The sequence below is a fragment of the Montipora foliosa genome, chromosome 1 (assembly GCF_036669935.1).
Source record: "Montipora foliosa isolate CH-2021 chromosome 1, ASM3666993v2, whole genome shotgun sequence".
NCBI classification, from domain to species: domain Eukaryota; kingdom Metazoa; phylum Cnidaria; class Anthozoa; order Scleractinia; family Acroporidae; genus Montipora; species Montipora foliosa.
This window is the reverse complement of record NC_090869.1, coordinates 21,887,511-21,907,510: the sequence shown is the minus strand read 5'-3', so window position 1 is coordinate 21,907,510 and position 20,000 is coordinate 21,887,511. Positions and strand designations below refer to the sequence as shown.

The following is a 20,000-nucleotide window of genomic DNA, read 5'->3' as shown; positions in this document are numbered from 1 at the left end:
CTGGTACTTTCTCGATAATGCCCTGTTCGATCTGCTCGTGGACTTTGTTGTCATACTCAATTTTCAGCTTCTCGTTTCTCCTCAGTTTTCGCTCGACATTGTGAAGGCGTCTCCTGCTGGGCTCCTCATTTGTATTTGAGAGCTTGGCGGCTGGAATCCACGGCACGCCCACCTCGTATCTGCCATCACTTCTCTTCGATATGCTCTCTTGAAATTCCTTGTAGACGTCTAGCTGATCGCCTTCCCCCCTGTCCTCTACTCCCAAAACGTCGAGCGTCAGTCTCTCTTACGTACATGCATTTGCTGTCTGCGTATTCTTTACCACCATGAACAATCCAACCGAATGTGGTTCCCTCAACGATTGGATCCTCCGGTTGGCCTTTGTACACATGTTCCGTCCTGATCTTGCAGTAGGTAGCATCCCCGAGTATTACATGGATTGGATACTCTTCGCTTGCAGTTCTGTAAAACATCTTTCCCTGTACATGTTGAAATATCTCCTTCAGTTCTGTCAGCGTGGGTCTCTTGATAGTTGTGAAATCTGCAAGTTTGCTTCCAGTAATCTCTATTTTCTCTGTTGCCTTACTGTCAATTGAGTTGATTATCACGTCATAGACTGGCATGGACTGTTTCTTTATCCCGTTGACCGTTACAATGTAGCGCATCTCGTGACGTATTGGATTTAGCTTCAACTTTTTAGCTGCTTCCTTGGAGATAAAGTTCCTCCCCGACCCCGTGTCTAGATACGCCCAAAACGTAGTCCCCCGGATTTTCAGCGGTACTATGGCGGGTAGGGACGTTTCCTCGACCGAAGGCGTGTATCCACTTAGAGTGGCATTGGGATCTTGCGTGTCGCTCCCCTTAGACCTATCACATAAGCTGGTGTGGTGTTTGCTCTTACACTTATAGCACCCCCTGCTACGACATTCTTTCCCATTGTGTCCTGAGCGGGCGCAATTGTAACATAGCCGTTTTGCTGTAAAGAATTCCCTCCGTTTCGCGATTGTGTCGTATGTAGGGCACGAATCTCCCCAGTGGTTTTGGTCACAGAACAGGCAGTGGGGCTCTTTCTGGCTAAAGTAATGGCGTTCCTTTCTCTTTGTCTCCGTTTGATCTTTATAATTGTCTTCGGCCTTGTTGCGCTTGAGTCATTTTTGGATAGAATCGATCAGCTTTTCCATGTTCCAATCTTCCCACCCCTCGTCTGTTCTCACTACATCGGGTTTCACTTGGGGGAGCTTGTTTAAGGTTGACAGTAAAGTTTGTAACGCGTCATAATTCTCGCTCAACTTCTCATAAAATTCACGCACCCTTTCGTAATTTGATCCTCTGGTCACTGGCAAGTTAATTATCTCTTCCATGTGTGCAGTGATAACAGTTTTACTCTGTCCAAACTCAGTTTTCAACCTTTCCCATGCGGTTTTGTACCCCAGCGCACCCGGCTTTAAATTAGCTAATCTACTTCTCACCTTTGGGGGCCACCAGCTCCAAAAGATATCCGTATTTCTCTTCGTCGGATAATGGCTTATCGTGTATTTGTGATGTAAACATGTTTTGAAACCTGATCCAGTCAGCTGGAGTGCCATTGAAAGGGGTTATATTGAGCTCTGGCAGCTTCGCACGGGCGGCCTTCGCGGCTTTTTCCATTTCGATTTTCTTTTCCGCCATTTCCAATTCCGCTCTCATCTTTTCTTCCCAAAGTTCCTTCTCTTGTTGCTGGATCTCGCGTCTAAATTGCTCCTCCTGCTCGAATTTGGCTCTGAGTTTCTTCTCTTCGGCCTTTTGACTTTTGCTTCGCTTTCTTTCCTCCAAGACCTTGCTCAGCTTGGTCCTTTTTCCACTGTCTCACGGCTCTCTGCGTCGATATTCTGCGGTCGATGTTAAGTTCTTGAAGTGTTGACATAAGGTCGTTAGGCGGTCTTGAATTTCATCTGTTCGCTTGCACGTAATCGCAATCGCCTCCTACAAACATGGGAGACTCAGACAAAGAGAAATCCGACCAAGAGGAGACGAACATTTCAGAACAAGAACAAGATCTCGAGAAGAAAATCAAGAAAGAGATTGACAAACTTAAGTTCTACTTAGAGGAAGGCGATGGGCCGTTAGAAAGTTGCTATTACGACGGCCTTGTGTTGAAAATTTCATTCCTTTTCTCCCGGCGTCTCCTGGTCCCGGCACCACTTATGTCCCGAAGTTGTACGGCACACAAAAGCACTCACGATGTACAGACAATTCCCGGGTTTAATAACGAAAATGAAACAAAAATTACAAAATAACTGGTCTCACGATCCTCTTGTTGTTTGCGTTGTGTCTCCTCAAAAACCTTCCTATTTCACAATACTTCTCTGTCTCCTATTTCACTTGTCAATCATCTGAATACTAAATGTGACATCCGGTTGTAACGCTAGGCAGTCACGATAGTTCCGGTCACTTGCTCTATGAATAACTTTCACATGGCCAGCGGCCTACGTCTAATTTCTTTAGAAAATCAGAAATAAAAACATATTTTGCGGCAGTAACATTTCTGATAAATTGCTCTTCCATTCTCAATGATACTATCAACTGTTTGAGAGGTGCAATAGTTACAAGACGTTTGAGGTGGAAAAACAAACAGAATAAAATGACACAGCAGAACATTCTTTGCAAGAACAAAGATAAACATCATTTAAGTGCTCCTAGGGTCTAAAATTTTGGTTTCGAACATATAATGAATGAACAATGCTTCCACTGTTGCTTTACATTTTAATAATGTTAACACATTTTAATCTCATTATGTCATAAGTAACAGATGTTTGTGCACATATATTCTGAAAATGTTGTACCAAATTCATTAATGAATCTATTTCAATTGAAGTACATGTTGCAAATGGGTCCTATACCTAATAAATCTCTGCCATGAGAATAAAAAAATTTACACTTCCCATAAGGCAGACAGTATATTGCTACTGTGTAAAGTTCAAGTGTTGACATATATGCATGATAATTATCCATGTGCAAAGAATCAAAGGCAGCTAGCTAACATTGATATAACATAAGGAAAGTCTGAAATTATAGGAAGTGCACTATTTAGCAAACCACTATAACTATCACTGTATGTCAACTGATAATTAATGTAGCTTAAGTTATAACCATAACAGGCAAATCTGTCAAAAATAGGAGTCCCTGTTTGCATGATTGTGACAAAGCTGAATACATATTATTCCCTTTGTTTATAATTCAAGTCAGCTGAAGAGGTTATTGGATTCCTGAAATTTTAAACAAGTGCCGACAGAGACATTGCCACACGTTGTGTGCCTGCATTTGCCGTACCAAATACTTCAACATTACCTTGACTGTATGGTGCGGCAAAAGTTTTAGTTGGATCAACAATTCCTGGACCTGGGTTGTTTGTACGTCATTTGCGAGTCGAATTAACTCAGGAATGTAAAAGCGATACAAATAGATCTTTGTAAAGCCACAGATGATTAATTTGTTACATTTCATAAATGTGAACCAAACTTTTCAATACTGGCAAGTAAATGGCCTCTAAGAAAACAAAAGTAAAACAGAAAACCAGAATTTTGAACCGTGAATATAGAATATAAACAGTTACGATCAGCGACAAACATTTTGGGAGATTTTTGCTACGTTCAATTTTGTTATTGTAAGTTTTGGCTGCACAAATAAATAGCAAAATCGAAAGTGACATCGCCGGAATTCAGCGGGCGCCGTGATTACTAGTAAGTTACCGCGGCATGTTTACTTGCCAAACAGTGAAGCATCAAATGATGGCAAGATACCGGGTTTTCGTAAGTTTCTTTTTCTGTCAAGTGTTATAAAGTTTGACAATAAATGAGCGAATTCAAAACAAAGATCACAATCGCCCACCATTGTTTCTGCAAAGTCAAAAATTTACTCTCCAAGAAGCGGTTATTTATCACCAGGTAATTCCATCATTTTGGAAACAGCAGCTACTTAATTATTCACCGGCGTCACAATTTTTTGCTGATTTTGGGGCTCATTTTGTTGAAACTCAAGCACGCTTCCAACAGACCTGTTTATTTTCATGAAACCTTTCCTGCTTACAGAGTTATACTGAAAATATTCTCCCGTATCACGTTTCAACCTTAAGCTCGAAAATTCAATACACAACATGATATAATTCACAAAGGCAGAAAATATCACAGAATCCTTTTCCAGTGAAACATTTTATTGAAACAAACAACATAAGATGCACTAAAACGCCATTCACGTTGCAATGACTTTCCATTGCTGGTTCACGAGAATAACAAACTCACGAGGCAGAATGTATATTTAATATTTAATTAAGTTAGCACAACACAAATACGCTAACCTCATTTTGACACGAAAATGCTTTACTATTGCCATAAAAACTATCCAGTTAAGCTCGCATATTATAAAACATGATGAATTCATAAAGGCCACCTTTTCCAGCGAACAATTTTTTGAACCTCTTCCTATTTCATTGCGTGCGTGAAGACAAGAAACTCAATCGTGTCAAATTACCATGTACTTCAGGTTCAAACCCTTTCCTGAAGAACAATTTCCTTGAATAACAAGAAAATGCTTTACTACTGCCATAAAAACTATCCAGCACACATATCATAAAACATGATGAATTCATAAAGGCCATCTTTTCCAGCGAACAATTTTTTGAAACAAACAACGTATTTGCTATTATTGCGTGCGTCAAGAGAAAAAAATCAATCGTGTCAAATATGCGCAATATTACAACAAACTAAAATTTCAGGATCAAACCGTTTCCATGAAGAACCTTTTCCTTGAATAATGAAGCACAAAATAGACGACAAGCTTTCTTTCAAATAATTCTTGGCTGTCACATTTCCAATTATGTTTTTACTGAAGACTGTGCAGAGTTGATCACAGATCCACTTAAGGCGTTCGATTCGTTCTCTGTCTTTGTTGAACCCGTAAGTTACCAGAGAATTTTCCATTTGGTTTCAGTGTTCTACATAACAGCACACTTGGTAAATATTATTTTAGAAATGCAGCTCACTTTGATTTCTGCTCGACGGGCGACAGATTGTTGTCGAAGGCCATTACTCGTCGCTTTTGAGATTCCAGGTGTTGGTTCACCGCCTGCCTAGTTTATCCAACTGACTTTCCATTATTGAGCTCCATAAGGGTATATTTTGTTTAAGGATCCACTAAAACGCCATTCGCGTTACATGACTTTCGACGCCATTGCAGGCTAAGTTAATGATTCTACTGTGTCCACCAGAGAAATCTACGCAGTTCCACTACCCTCTCGATCCTAAGAAAACACGCGTAGAAAGCTCTGTGCACAAAGATACCACTTACCAAGGGAGTGACAGGCAAGACTTTTACCGACACGGAAGAAAAAAAAAACACCGAACAAATGCCGTCCATTTTTAGACTGGGATTGGCATAAGGCAACCCAGTAATTAGGCCTAAGGTTAGCACTTTTGGGAGGCGTGGTGGCCTTATGGTTAGTGCGCTCGACTCCGGATCGAGTGGTCCGGGTTCGGGGCCTGGCAGAGGACATTGTGTTGTGTTCTTGGGCAAGACACTTTACTCTCACGGTGCCTCTCTCCACCCAGGTGTATAAATGGGTACCGGCGTAAGGCTGGGGGTAACCCTGCGATGGACTAGCATCCCATCCAGGGGGGAGTATAAATACTCCTAGTCGCTTCATGCTAATGAAACCGGAGATAAGCGCCGGCCTGATGAGCCTTCTGGCTCGTAAGCGGAGACTTTACCTTAGCACTTCTAAGGGGTTTGGGCCTTTTCAACAGTTACATCATAACCTTAGTCTGCATTTTACCCCTGGTCTGCCTACGGGTCTAAAGCATTGGGCACATTCCACAGGTCACTCGTTGGTTTTTAGGCCTAAAGTTAGCCAAATTGAGGGTTTTGGGTTACTTTCCGAAAGGTAAAACAATGGAATGTGGATCAGTATTTGTTCCTGAACAACTGAGTACGAATACAAGAAACCGAGTACTTTAGACCAGCCGCTGGTCTGCAGTCTGTATTTTACACTGCCCAACTTGAAAACCAACTCGAAATCCAACTCGAAAATCCAACTCGAAATCCAACTCGAAAATCCAACTCGAAATCCAACTCGAAATCCTAACTCGATAATTAGTCTGTGTCAGAGAGGCAATCGTTTGCCTCTCTTTTCAAAATTTTGTCATAGTGTCAGGTAATTAAAAGAACCATCTGTCAACGCATTTCAAATAGTGGAACTAGGAAAAACAAGTTAATTTTAGAATGATACGGTGACTGCCTGATGTGACAGTCTTTGTGCAACATCCGCTTACAATACACCCTTTGACCTCTCTACTCTATTATGGAACGCACAAACAACATTCCATCACACCAGCCGAGTATCCCATTCTGATCCTCTGATATTTATACATTCGCAAAAACTATGAGAATAACCGTGAGAGTATGCAAAGAACCCATGTTTTAATGAGTAAACGACAGCATAAAATTAATGACATGTGTACGTTTTCTGCGCAGAGTATCTTTCCCTTATTTTTACTTCAGAATTAAGCTGTACTGAAGTTCGGTTTCATGGTCTGTATTATTCATTCGTCTGTGTGCGCTTTTTGGCGAGCGCCCAGTTTTTAATTGTTTATGAGCCAATCGTAAAAAAGTTACCTAATTTTACATCATCCGACCCTAGGACAGCGTCGGTAAAATGTACTGACATCTTTTGAGAATTTTGGTCATCCGTCCTTCTGCAGGACTAACTATAGCATGTGATAACTAAAGGGCCACTATAGTAATAGGTGTTACCCTCTTTAAATAAAGGTTATTATTAAAGTATTTTCAGTTAGAGATATGCATTTTTTGCGATACTAGAACAAAGTAATTTATGTCACGCGGAGATTGAAGAACAATTTGACTCGGTGGTCAAAGACTGAACATATACGGTTGAATGATGACCCACAAGAAAAGTACTCGACTCGAAGGCTGTGACTGTAAGATCACTTCCACGACGTGTACGTGACGTCATTTAGGGTATCAATACCCCGGATAATAGACATGACCCACCACAATCGACTGCACATGCTTCCGATCTTACATTCAAATTTTGATTTTTTTTTGCTAATTTCAAGAACAGTACGCTGCCTCGCTAAGGCTCGCCAGCGACTAAGCCATTCTCGTGACACTTGCTGACAGTAATGCATGCAAATAACAACAGTTTAGATGTACTACGGACGTCGTGCTTTAAAACGTTAAAAACAGACTCAATGTATTCACCTAACACAGCAGAGTGAGGTTCCTCAGCATATTTAGTTCTGTACTCTCCCAGAAGTGTGCCGTTGTCTCCATGTTTCAGAGAAATCTCGTCACCCAGTTGATTATACCATTTGCCATCTAGAGTCTTACAGTTCTTCCCTGCTGAAAGCCACGCTAGAGCAAGAGTTAAAAAAGCAAACGAGAACAAACCTGAGAAAACCGACATTCTGCTATCTTGTCTCTCGCCGTCAAAGCTAATGGTTTTAAAATGAATGCAGGCGCTAGGGGCAAGCGTGTGACGCGGATATGATTAAAAGAACCATCAGTCAACGCATTTCAAATAGTGGATCTGGGAAAAACAAGTTAATTTTAGAATGATACGGTGACTGCCTGATGTGACAGTCTTTGTACAACATCCGCTACATCTACCCTTTGACCTCTCTATTCTATTATGGAACACACAAACAACATTCCGACACGTTGCCAAACTTCTCGTCAAGAGCCACAAATTTGTTTAATTTCCCGACCGACAAAGCCATCCCTGACAACGCAAATGGTTCCGAAAATCTCTTCCTCCTGTAAAAGAAATGTTTAATATTTCCGCTCTGATATTCCCAACCTCCCCAGTTAAGCCCCCTAGGGAAAAGGCCCTGAGGACGAGGTTGGCACACTGCATAATGCAATACAATACAATACAATAATTTATTAAACTCTCCCCAAAGGAAATTTTCAGAGCTTAAAGATTATTAGATTATTAGTTCCTTATCGAGCTTTATTTCAAGACAGCTCGTCTTACAGTCTAAGTCACGTGTATTTGCACACACTTGATATATCCAAGTTTACATTAAAGCAAAATTACAACTGAAAATCGAACTGAACGTTCCTCTCTTTGTCGCTTTAGGTTTCGTTTTTCTTTCCGTGGAATGATCTCCCTGTTTTGTGGATGAACAATAACAAAGCGCGTGGACTCGCCCCCTTTCCTCGCCAAAAAATCCAAGTGGAGAGCCCTACATCTTTATCAAATTACTAGTCTTTTATTTAAAATGACGAAATCAGATTCGAAACAAATTATTCAATGTTTATCCCAGTTTGTTCGAATAAGAGCTGAAGAAATCAATGATGAATACTAAACATCCGAAACTCAGGATCCTTGGAAGTTCTGTTAAGAGAAAATTTCGAGTCTGTGGCAATTAAAATCGCAACATCATTGAACGGTTCTTTCTTTTGTTTTTGCCCGGTATGGCTCAGAGGCCACCGTGCCTATTCAGTTTGTTCACCCATTTCACACCACGTGACTAGTTATGACGTATGAAACTAAAAAGGTCCAAAACATGTACACAGACGAGTCAAGAAGGACTGGAAGGAAGCAAATAATTTCTCATTCTGCCAACCAAGTGAGCGGCAAGTAAGTAGCTTCTAAGCAAAAAGCATTAAGGTATCAGACGAAAAAATTGATTTGGTTTCGAATTTGGTTTCCTGCCATTTCAGCCTTGGCCAAGCGATTATAGAGTTCCTTGTTATTATGTTCGTAGCTTTTTTCTAGAGTATAGAGTATCAAAATACCCCACTTATAATACCTCAAAAATCAAAACAACGAAAGATGTGGATTGATAATAGAATGTTTAGACATCAAAGACTTCAATAGGACAATTGTATTGACTGTACTCCTTGAAGACGACTCTGTCACGCCATGATAAGACGCTGGTTTTCACTAGCGACGGAGTCGGAGTCGGAGTCGTAATCAGAAGCGTAGAGCGATATGATTTTAGTGAAAATCAAACTGTCGGAGTCGGAAGAAGAATACCTATTCCGCTTATGACTCCGTCGCTTACGATCCAGTGAAAACTGCATTGTCGGAGTCGGAAGCAGAGCGGAAGAATAAACCAATCACAACCCTCGATTCCATGCATTGTGGTTGTAAAACAAAATAAAACAAGGCGCCTCCAAAGGCGTATCCGTGGAATGCGCAAACAGTTGACAGAAATTGTCGACTTACAGTGAACTTCAAGTACAGGTAAACTTCGGAAAATGGCGAGAGATTACCAGAAAGATACATCTGTAATATAACTTGAAGTTGTCTGTTGTAAAAACTCATTATTAATGTTACTAAATTTGCAAATGCAAACAAGGAAGCCCTATTAGCGGGTTCTCGGGATACGGGATCTTTCATTTATTTACTTTTTGGAATGAGACTTTATTTAAATCCTACAGTTTTACTTCCTTCCTTAACTATGTTCATCCAAAAATTACAAAATCAGCCTTAAATCATCCGAAAAACTTATTACAGATCACAGTTCAACAACTTATCATCCTGGGCCAGTTGTTCAAAAGCCGATTAATGCCAATCTCAGGTTTAAAATGAACAAATGAGTTTTATTCTCTACTCCCAAATGCTGTTCAAGGCTGACATTCCGTGAAACTTTACATTAGAAGAAGAAGTCAATAAGCACAGGAAACTTTCACCAAAAAGTTGAAAACATGAAACAAAAGTTTATGCTAATCCTGGATTAAGGTAATCGGCTTTCGAACAACCGGGCCATGTATTCGAATTCCGGTTCCGTAATCCTGGTTTAGTTTCTTGCAAACTGTTTAAATCTGCCGTGGCGAAGACAAGAAGACAACATGTGAACTCCATTTCTCAGAATGCTCAAAAATGTAAAATTCCGTAATTGCGCTTTCTATAGTCCAGTCCAAAGTTCTAGTTTTACACTTCCATAATCTTGATTAACTTGGTACCAAACGTTTCACAATAACTTGAAATCTTGTCAAGGAAAAAGCTTAAATCCAGTAGTCCAGTCTCGGTTAAAATCGCCAAAACTCTTTCTATTATCGATTCAAAACTAAGCGTATACTCTGAGCTTCAGACAGCTTTCCAAAACCAATTTGCATTAAAGTCAAGCCCTTTCCAGCGGGGTTAGTAACTGGATGGGAGACGCCAAAAGATGCAACTTGCTGTCAGGAACATACGACCAAAAATTATATTTTAATGCCCAAAAATGCGAACTAAGCAAGGTACAGATTTTGTTAGCCTGCCTCACATGTATGCAAAACAAATATTGACGCAAAAGTAAATAAACAATGATATGTAGTTTTTAAGGAGAGCAGAAGGAACTTTTACGAAGTGTCGATCGATAATAAGACAATTTGCGAGATGAAGACATCATAAATTTTGTGCCACGAATATAATACAAGTTACCATCAGCGAAAAACATTTCGGGAGATTTTTGTACGTTCAATTTGAGTTCAATTTTTCTATCGTACTTTTGGTCGTACAAGTAAAATCACAAAATCGAAAGTGACATCGATTTTAGCGGCCGCCTGTGATCAAGTTACCTTGCGTGTTTAATACTGACAACTCACGAAACAAAGGATGCATCTGTGACAAAATGACGGCAAGATACCAGGTTTTTGTTAGTTTACTTTTTTTCTTTCAAGTTTTAATACAGTTCGACAAGATACATGTGCGAATTTAACACAAAGATCTCAATCGTTGATGTTAGCCCAGGTGTCAGCTGAAGTTAAGCTCCTCCGAATGAGGTTAGTACTTGGATGGTGGACCGCTGCGAAGTCCCCGATACGGACATCAGTAATTCGTTTTTTTTTAAACTTGATTTCATTTTTTATTTTGTTTGGCCGTTGAAAGCTATTTTCTTATTTTCTTTCTACGTCAAAACGGCTGAACAAACCGGTTCCCAAGAAATATTAGAGTATTCGTGCTATGCAAAATACTTCTAATGAATTATTCGTTCTGTGCAAAATACCGTAATGTTCACAGCGGAATACACAAGTATAAGTACGAAGCAAACTCTAGAAATAACGTAGAAAATTCTTCTTACCTTTAAAGCTTGTCTTTCTCAAAGAAAAAACATCATCAATATTTTAATACTGTGTCAATCATGGCCGGCGGAAAGATTCCACAATAAATAATTGCTTTCCTCATTACAACAGAACTGTGTCGCGGTGGCCGAGTGGTCTAATGCGCGCATATGATAGCGAAGCGCAGGACAAGTATATAGTTTCTAAATGGGGCAGGGAAGTTCGGATATACTGAAGGGAATAAAAGAAAATGACCCGATCGAAGCTTATTTCAATCAGCAATAAAAGAAAGATGACACACGCTAACACCAACAACACCAACCCGGTTTCACTGGCGAAAAATGTCTGCGCATGAGTCGCGCGATATGGCACGTGACGACACCGCGGCAAAATGAGTGCGCATGCTCCGCTTCGAACACATTTGATTCATTTGATTCGAGCTTTTGAGGTTTATTCGGCGGTGAAGGAAAAGTTCTATTGGATCTTTTAAGATGATCAAGATCTCACGCTCAACAGGGACTCGACAGAAAAACTAAACAGTAGTTCCGAGTTGTTTCCAACGAGAAAGTCAAAAGAGGTAAGCTTATTTTAGGCATGAAATATTTATTTGTTTATGTCGTTTCCATGGAAGTTATCTTTGCCAAACCATGTTTGCTCGTGTTTCGGTCACACCGTTGAAGACCTAAAAGTTGTTAATTTTAAACTGATGACATTTTTCGTTTACTGTTTTTCGCCTAAGGGCAATTCCTCTTAAGAGGCGGAGGGTTTTGACAAAACAGAAGTTTTAACCTCTGACATGTGATATGAGAGCCATGGATTTTTCTGTGACCTGGTTCTCCACAGCAAGAGCAATGGTTTGTGTGGTAGATGTTGGTGCTCTCTCTTTTCCAGCTCTGTGTTGCTTTGCAGGACACACTAGGTTATTGATCTCTAGATTTCTGTTGATTTCATTGTCCCAGTCATCTGACCTGAAGAAATCTTGTGGAAAGTGTTGATATCTGGCTGGCTGTCATTTTGACTGTCATTACTGCAACTGTTTTTATCTGCATTGTTAGACAAAACCTCTTATTAAGGGAGTCAGTTAAGCTGTTTAGTTTTTTTATAAAGGGATCTTTACAAATAGGGCACAGATTTCCATGTTTTTTTCAAGTATCTTAAGTGACATCTGTGCATGAAAATGACCAAGTGATAATAATATTATTGTTTTACTTATGAACAGTTTCCTGTTGTTTCTTAAACATGTCATTTATTCTTATTCCAGTGCTTCAGTCTAAAACTCTTCCTGGTGTGTGTGTGCTGATCTGGTCAAACCATGCATGGCAAGCAACATTCCAGATTGTTTTCAGAGATTGTGATGAGGATGTCAGCGTTGAATATTTTATTGGTTTTGTGATGAAAAAAGCCAGGGTTGTTATTCATCTCTCATTTTTTCCTGCATGAGTTCCTGCATGATGACAACAGTATTACTGCAAATTAAACATCACAGATGTGAGAATGTCAGTGATTAATACAAGATGGTTTCCAAACAGCTCTTCAAAATTGTCTAGAAAAGGGACGATAATTATTTACTTGCCACACCTTCTAAGTCAGTGTTTGAACAAGCAAATATAATTTGGTTTTTTAATTCAAGTAAACTGTCTTACTTTCATTAATACAGCTGTATGTTATTGTAGTCTTTCTCCTGCTGAGCATGGGTTTGGATATTAACTTCTGAGAATGCTCCTACTTGTAATATTCTTAATAATGAATATACAGTACTTACAACAATAAAATTAGAGAGATATTTGAGTTACTGTATATTGTGTTTTGTGGTAACACATACCATAGTAGTTGTTGTGGTTGTTGTTGTTGAAAAGGAATCAGATAGAGTCATTGTGGGTCCAGATAGAGCCATTGTGGGACTATAATTGGGTAGTGAAACTGGATCAGTTGTGCATAATAAAATGTTAGAGTATGAAGCAGAATGCCTCTAGTCTTGCTGGTTGTATGATTACATTCCTCTCTCAGTATCTTTACACACAGTGCAAAATTTAGGCTGGATTTTTGCTGGTGCAATGCATGCAAAAGTGAAATCAGTGTTTTCCAAACACATGCAGGTGAATGGTTTCTTATTTCATTATCATGATTCTCATGTCTCCCCACCCTCATCCCAGCAAGGCTCTACAAGGTGATCGACAAAGCTGGAGAAAAAATTACAGTTACCAGCCAGCTGCAGGAAAAATACTGGAAAAATATTTTCAACGATGGACCACTACCAGACTCCAATTAAAAGGGAAACATCAAGTAGCATTGGAGTCAAATTTATACTTAGTTTCAAAACTTTTTTGCGATCCTCTCTTAAAATTAAGACTTATTTTCTTTATTTTATTGCCTCGCTCTTGTAAAAGTAACTAGTGTTGTAAAATATGAGAATGGAGGGCAGGTAAGTGACTTATCCAAGTTGCCGAATGAGTGGGATGCGGGCATGAAAAGAACTTAAGCTTATTTCTCACTTTCAAATGATTCCAATGAAACAAACAGACGATTTCCTCATTTAACAGGAGCAACATAAGCCATCTTCGCAGAAGGAATTATCATTCTGCCCTTGCAAAGATGTTTACCCGGCGTTTTCCTTCTCAGTGCACAGTTTTCCCCCCAGAGGTTTACCAACGCAGAGACCATCGCGACTAATAACATTACGAACTTCGTCCTTTTGCTCTAGCGCTCGAATGCAAGGTAAAATTCTCTGGGTTTGAAGTATAGTTTTTTGGTTTGAAAAGACACATGGAAGATTAGTCTTTCAGGAAGCTCTCTTCAAAATTTAAACCTTATCAAAGTAGTATTGTCCTTATCATCGCAAAATGAAAACAAACACAGAGAATTTAAATTGCCGCCATTTTGCCGCGCTGTTGTTTCTATTGCAAATTTAATTGGTACCAGTCCCTCGCGCGTGGAAACGATTCGCGCATGGCTCAAGCCTGCGCACTCATTTTGCCGCGGTGTCGCACGTGACGTAAACTTCTGGGGGGAAAACTGTGCACTGAGAAGGAAAACGCGGGGTAAACATCTTTGCAAGGGCACAGTGATAATTTCTACTGCGAAGATGGCTTCTGTTGCTCCTGTTGAACGAGGAAATTGTCTCCTTGTTTCATTGGAATCATTTGAAAGCGAGAAATAAGTTCTTTTCATGCCCGCATCCCACTCATTCGGCAACTTGGATAAGTCACTTCCCTGCCCTTCATTCTCATATTTTACAACACTAGTTACTTTTCCAAGAGCAAGGCAATAAAATAAAGAAAAGAAGTCTTAATTTTAAGAGAGGATCGCAAAAAAGTTTTGAAACTAAGTATAAATTTGACTCCAATGCCACTTGATGTTTCCCTTTTACTTGGAGTTTGGTAGTGGTCCATCGTTGAAAATATTTTTCCAGTATTTCTCCTGTAGCTGGCTGGTAACTATAATTTTTTTCTCCAGCTTTGTTGATCACCTTGTAGAGCCTTGCTGGGATGAGGGTGGGGAGACATGAGAATCATGATAATGAAATAAGAAACCATTCACCTGCATGTGTTTGGAAAATACTGATTTTGGGGCATTGCACCAGCAAAAATCTAGCCTAAATTTTGCACTGTGTGTAAAGATACTGAGAGAGGAATGTAATCATACATCCAGCAAGACTAGAGGCATTCTGCTTCATACTCTAACATTTTATTATGCACAACTGATCCAGTTTCACTACCCAATGATAGACCCACAATGACTCTATCAACAACAACAACAACAACAACAACAACCACAACAACTACTATGGTATGTGTTACCACAAAACACAATATACAGTAACTCAAATATCTCTATAATTTTATTGTTGTAAGTACCGTATATTCATTATTAAGACTATTACAAGTAGGAGCATTCTCAGAAGTTAATATCCAAACTAATGCTTAGCAAGAGAAAGACTAGAATAACATACAGCTGTATTAATGAAAGTAAGACAGTTTACTTGGATTAAAAAACCCAATTACATTTGCTTGTTCAAACATTGACTTAGAAGGTGTGGAAAGTAAATAATTATCGTCCCTTTTCTAGACAATTTTGAAGAGCTGTTTGGAAACCATCTTGTTTTAATCACTGACATGCTCACATCTGTGATGTTTAATTTGCAGTAATACTGTTGTCATCATGCAGGATCTCATGCAGGAAAAAATGAGAGATGAATAACAACCCTAGCTTTTTTCATCACAAAACCAATAAAATATTCAATGCTGAAATCCTCATCACAATCTCTGAAAACAATCTGGAATGTTGCTTGCCATGCATGGTTTGACCAGATCAGCACACACACAAAAGGAAGAGTTTTAGACTTAAGCACTGGAATAAGAATAAATGACATGTTTAAGAAACAACAGGAAACTGATCAAAGTAAAACAATAATATTTAATATTATCACTTGGTCATTGTCATGCACAGATGTCACTTAAGATACTTGAAAAAAACATGGAAATCTGTGCCCTATTTGTAAAGATCCCTTTATAAAAAAAACTAAACAACTTAACTGACTCCCTTAATAAGAGGTTTTGTCTAACAATGCAGATAAAAACAGTTGCTCACATCTTGAAAGTAATGACAGTCAAAATGACAGCCAACCAGATATCAACACTTTCCACAAGATTTCTTCAGGTCAGATGACTGGAACAATGAAATCAACAGAAATCTAGAGATCAATTAAACTTAATCATACCACAACCTGGTGTGTCCTGCAAAGCAACACAGAGCTGGAAAAGAAAGAGCATCACCATCTACCATACAAACCATTGCTCTTGCTATGAAGAACCAGGTCACAGAAAAATCCATGGCTCTCGTATCACATGTCAGAGGTTAAAACTTCTGTTTTGTCAAAACCCTCCGCGTTTTTAGAGGAATTGCCCTTAGGCGAAAAACAGTAAACGAAAAATGTTATCAGTTTAAAATTTACAACTTTTAGGTCTTCAACGGTGTGACCGAAACACGAGCAAACAGACCGTCGAGCAAACATGGTTTGGCAAAGATAACTTCCATGGAAACGACATAAACAAATAAATATTTCATGCCTAAAATAAGCTTACCTCTTTTGACTTTCTCGTTGGAAACAACTCGGAACTACTGCTTAGTTTTTCTGTCGAGTCTATGTTGAGCGTGAGATCTTGATCATCAAAAGGTCCAATAGAACTTTTCGTTCACCGCCGAATAAACTCAAACACAAAGCGCTCAAAAGCTCGAATCAAATGAATCAAATGTGTTCGAAGCGGAGCATGCGCACTCATTTTGCCGCGGTGTCACGTGACGACACTTGACTGGCGAAAAATGTCTGCGCATGAGTCGCGCGATATGTCACGTGACGCGTTTCCGGGACGATCATTGGCTCTCGTGAAAAAAACACTCCCGAGGAGAACAGAACAAAGGCTGCCTTTTGAGAATCGGTAGCTTGTTGGTTTCCGTCCTTTTTAGAGCGATCAAGGCTAGTTTTAACGCCAGTGTCAAGTGGAATGTATTCTTAGAGAACGTCTATGTTGTGTAAATCGTTTAAAAGTCCAATCCAACGAGCATCCTCGGAAAATTTGCTCCTGGAAAATTTTATTTCGTGGGAAAAGAGCTGCGAAACAGGTGAGTTTTTTACGTAATTTTTGATGTGGAAAGTTTGTTGCCACCGGGTACAAAAAGTTACTGTAATGTACAGAAAGGAGGATTCCTAAGGTTTCCGTTCATGTGTGAATTGGCTTGTACCAGGTGGCAGGGAAATGGTAATATTGTTCAACGTGAAGGTTATTTTTTTCTGCGTTACACCTTACGATCGGCACCTCTACATGAATGATCAATGATTCGATCAGATATGAATTTGATTTTGACTGTGATTGTTTCATTGGGAACGTAACCCTAGTATCAAATATTTGAAATAGCTGCTTTTAAGGTCATTTATATTCCCTTTTCTGGTGAATGTCTAAGTTATTATACTTTTTAGCAGTCACAACTCAACGATCCTTGCGTTCAAGTACATGTAGTTACCAAGTTATGGATTTGCAATTAATTTGAGTTTAAAATCAAAATCAAAATCCATGTTAGTTAAAATAATTTTTGGAAGAACAGACGTGTAGGTACAGATGTATATAGGTATCTATAGATTCAGGTTTTTTTAGACTATTGTTTTCTGGAAGCATTAATGATGTAATTTTGGTTTTAGGGGACTGTCATGTGTTGTTGGCTCAAGGAAATTCTGTTTTGAATCAAGTATGGTTGACAGTGGATAGTTGTTCCGTTATGTGTAGATATCCTATGTCTGTCACATAGTTAGTTTTGAGCTTTTATTTCCTGTAGTGTATCTTTATTATAGCTAGCACAAGAATGTATTATTGCTTTAATATTGATTGTGTTTGAATAAAGGATATTGTTGTCTTGTCTTGTAGATAAGGCAAAACAGCCTCAGTTGTATTTGCATTATTATTTCTGAGACTGTAACTTTTAAAGGACAAACCATTAAAAAGTGCACATAGTTTGCAGGAGTCCAGGAAAATTATTCCAAATATTCATTGATTTGAAGTTCCTGAAGCAGGTACAGTGTAAATCTTGAAGAGTTTACGTAACGATATTTGGAATATACAGCATTTCTATTTGGGAATGTTTAAGTCCACAGAATTATTATTCTTTATGTTGAGAAGTACTGTAAGAGCTGTCAGGTAACTCAGATGGAAATTTGACAGACCTTAGCTGTAATTCAAATTATTAGTACAGTTTTGGTTGTTAGTGGAACATAATACATTTTTTAGTGAGTGATTAAGCCATTGACTCCTGGGGATTCCCCATTGACAAGTAAAATTGTCTGGTGTTAGAAAGAGTAAAATGCTAAGTATGGCCGGTTTAGGGGTGAAAGGGTTAAAGTGCTATTATAAGTTTGACTTTCTTTTTCTTCATTTGAACCAAAACAAGTGATTAATCATCACCTCCACCATGCTTTGCTTTGCATTGCTTTGGCTTTTAGAACAAAGTATCAAAGTTGAAGCTGGTGGCTCAAGGAGTAAACTATAAAGACTATAATGGTATTTGAGTATTATTGTAGAACAAATTTGCCTATATCATCAAAGTCATTAAATCAATGGGAATCCAAACATGAGGATGCAGTTTGCTCAGGAGGGGTTTTCCCTATAAAAATGGCAGGCCACTTATTGGAATTTTTTTAAAAACAACCCTTAATTAAAGGTAACAGAACCTTGTTTTGTGGATGTAGGCTAAAGAAATCTGACCCCTTAGAGGAACCAGTTGTAAAGTTACAAATGACTGGCAAATAACTTTTACTTATGAATTTTTCATAAGTAAAAGTTATTTGCTCGTGTACCAAATTGTCTTACAGTTCCAGTCATTTTTCAGATTGATAGCCAAAAATGTACTGTAGCAACTCCGCCAGCTGTTTGGTCTCAGCATCATAAGCAGTACAAATCCACAATTTTTTCTTCAAAAAGGAACAAAAAGAACCCCTGTCATTTTCGTAAGAGAGTCCCCCTTGGGGCAGTTTGTTTACTTTACCACCATTGTTTAATACTATCCAGGAAGTAGATTACAATGGAAATAGATTACAATTTGAAAAAATATGCCACTTTTTTTTACTTCTTACACTTACTGCATTCAACTTTAATTTATTCATCCTTGGAAATGGTAGGACTGGTTAGTATTCTTTAAGGCAATTGCTAAAAATTCATTGCACCTAACGTTGAAATATTTTTTACATATGGAAAGGTAACTGGAGTTATTTCTGTGATTAGTCTTCTCCAGAAAACTCTAACATGGGATGACACCCCTTTCAAATGTAGCTTTGTATGCTTTTGCTCAATGACTTTGAACAATTATTACAGAAATATGAAGTTATGGAGTTTTTTAAAAGCTAAATCTAACAGAAGGGGATTAAAATTATTGAAACCACTGTGTTGCAACCAGAGTCTACAAAGAGAGGTTAAATAATTTATTGCACTGGAAGTATTTAGTAGGCCAGCATGAAATTTGTTTTGGATTATAGCACTGAATCAATCACCTTCAACAAGTTTTCTAAACTTTGAAGATACCTACCTAATTTTATATCCTCCTGCTGTTTTATTGCTGGAAGATAAAACCAATTCTTGATTAAGTATTTTTGTTGTCACATTAACCCACTACAGTGTGATGAAAGAGTATTATTAGCTGTAGCAATATTTTGTTACAGTAAAATCCCTCCTGCTAGTGAGCTGGATTTCTGAATCAAATTTTCAACTTGGAATACCGGTATTGTTGTTTTGGCTATTCAGAGTTAACCTAATCTATGTTTATTTCTATAATTTGGAGGGAAGCAAACGATTGGCATTTTGCTTGAAACGACTATAGCAATATATAATTGCAACTAAAAGGTTTCCTTCAAGTGTACCCAATATGAGGTGCTTATATGACATGTTATGTATGATATTGGTTATTATTGCTGCTAAATTCACTTTAAAATTTATCTTTGAACAACTGAAATACATTTCTAAATTTTCATGGACGTAATGCATTTCTTTTTTTTCCTCTGTCTTAATAAATTTGCCTCCATGGACAACTTGAATGGCCATTTTAACAACTTAATTTTGAAAAAAAATGCAAAAATCTTTACATTTTCTGCTAGATGCGGGCCCCCGCGGAAACAGTGTGCAAATATTTAGTTGAAAGAGAAGCCAGTTGGAAATTTAGTGGTATATTTTTTGCTCCCCTTTTTAAAAGATAAACGCATGAATTGAAATCAAGATGGTACTCCATTAGCCGGTAAGCTCCACAAACAAATTTCCACTCAAACACTGTCACAGCAACCTCGCGTTGACCTTGAAATTGTTAAAGAAATTTCCCTCGTAGCACTGTTGGCTAAAAAGTACGGTGGCCCACAACTAAAAAGAGAATCTCGCTGGCATAAAAACGCACTATGCAGCCAAAACATTCGTCCGTTTTACTGG

The 20,000-nt window shown here is 38.6% G+C and overlaps 2 protein-coding genes and 1 long non-coding RNA gene across 4 annotated transcripts in view; 2 read left to right on the top strand and 1 right to left on the bottom strand.

The window, feature by feature from the left end:
• The window catches only part of LOC137993271 (uncharacterized), a 14,821-nt gene extending 7,221 nt beyond the window's left edge, over window positions 1-7,600 (bottom strand). The window contains exon 1 of the mRNA XM_068839016.1: window positions 7,252-7,600. Within this exon, the coding sequence (XP_068695117.1) occupies window positions 7,252-7,456 (205 nt within the window). The 5' untranslated portion in view covers window positions 7,457-7,600. The remainder of the gene's footprint in view (window positions 1-7,251) is intronic.
• Window positions 7,601-8,544: 944 nt separating this feature from the next.
• LOC137993319 (acyl-coenzyme A synthetase ACSM4, mitochondrial-like) overlaps window positions 8,545-20,000 on the top strand; it is a 71,512-nt gene continuing 60,056 nt past the window's right edge. For both annotated transcript variants that reach the window (XM_068839097.1, XM_068839088.1), the window contains exon 1: window positions 8,545-8,635. The gene's annotated coding sequence lies outside the window, so the exon portion shown is untranslated. The remainder of the gene's footprint in view (window positions 8,636-20,000) is intronic.
• LOC137975961 (uncharacterized) lies at window positions 16,387-17,477 on the top strand. The gene is made up of 2 exons (XR_011117669.1): window positions 16,387-16,665; window positions 17,240-17,477. It is a non-coding gene; the product is annotated as an uncharacterized lncRNA (long non-coding RNA).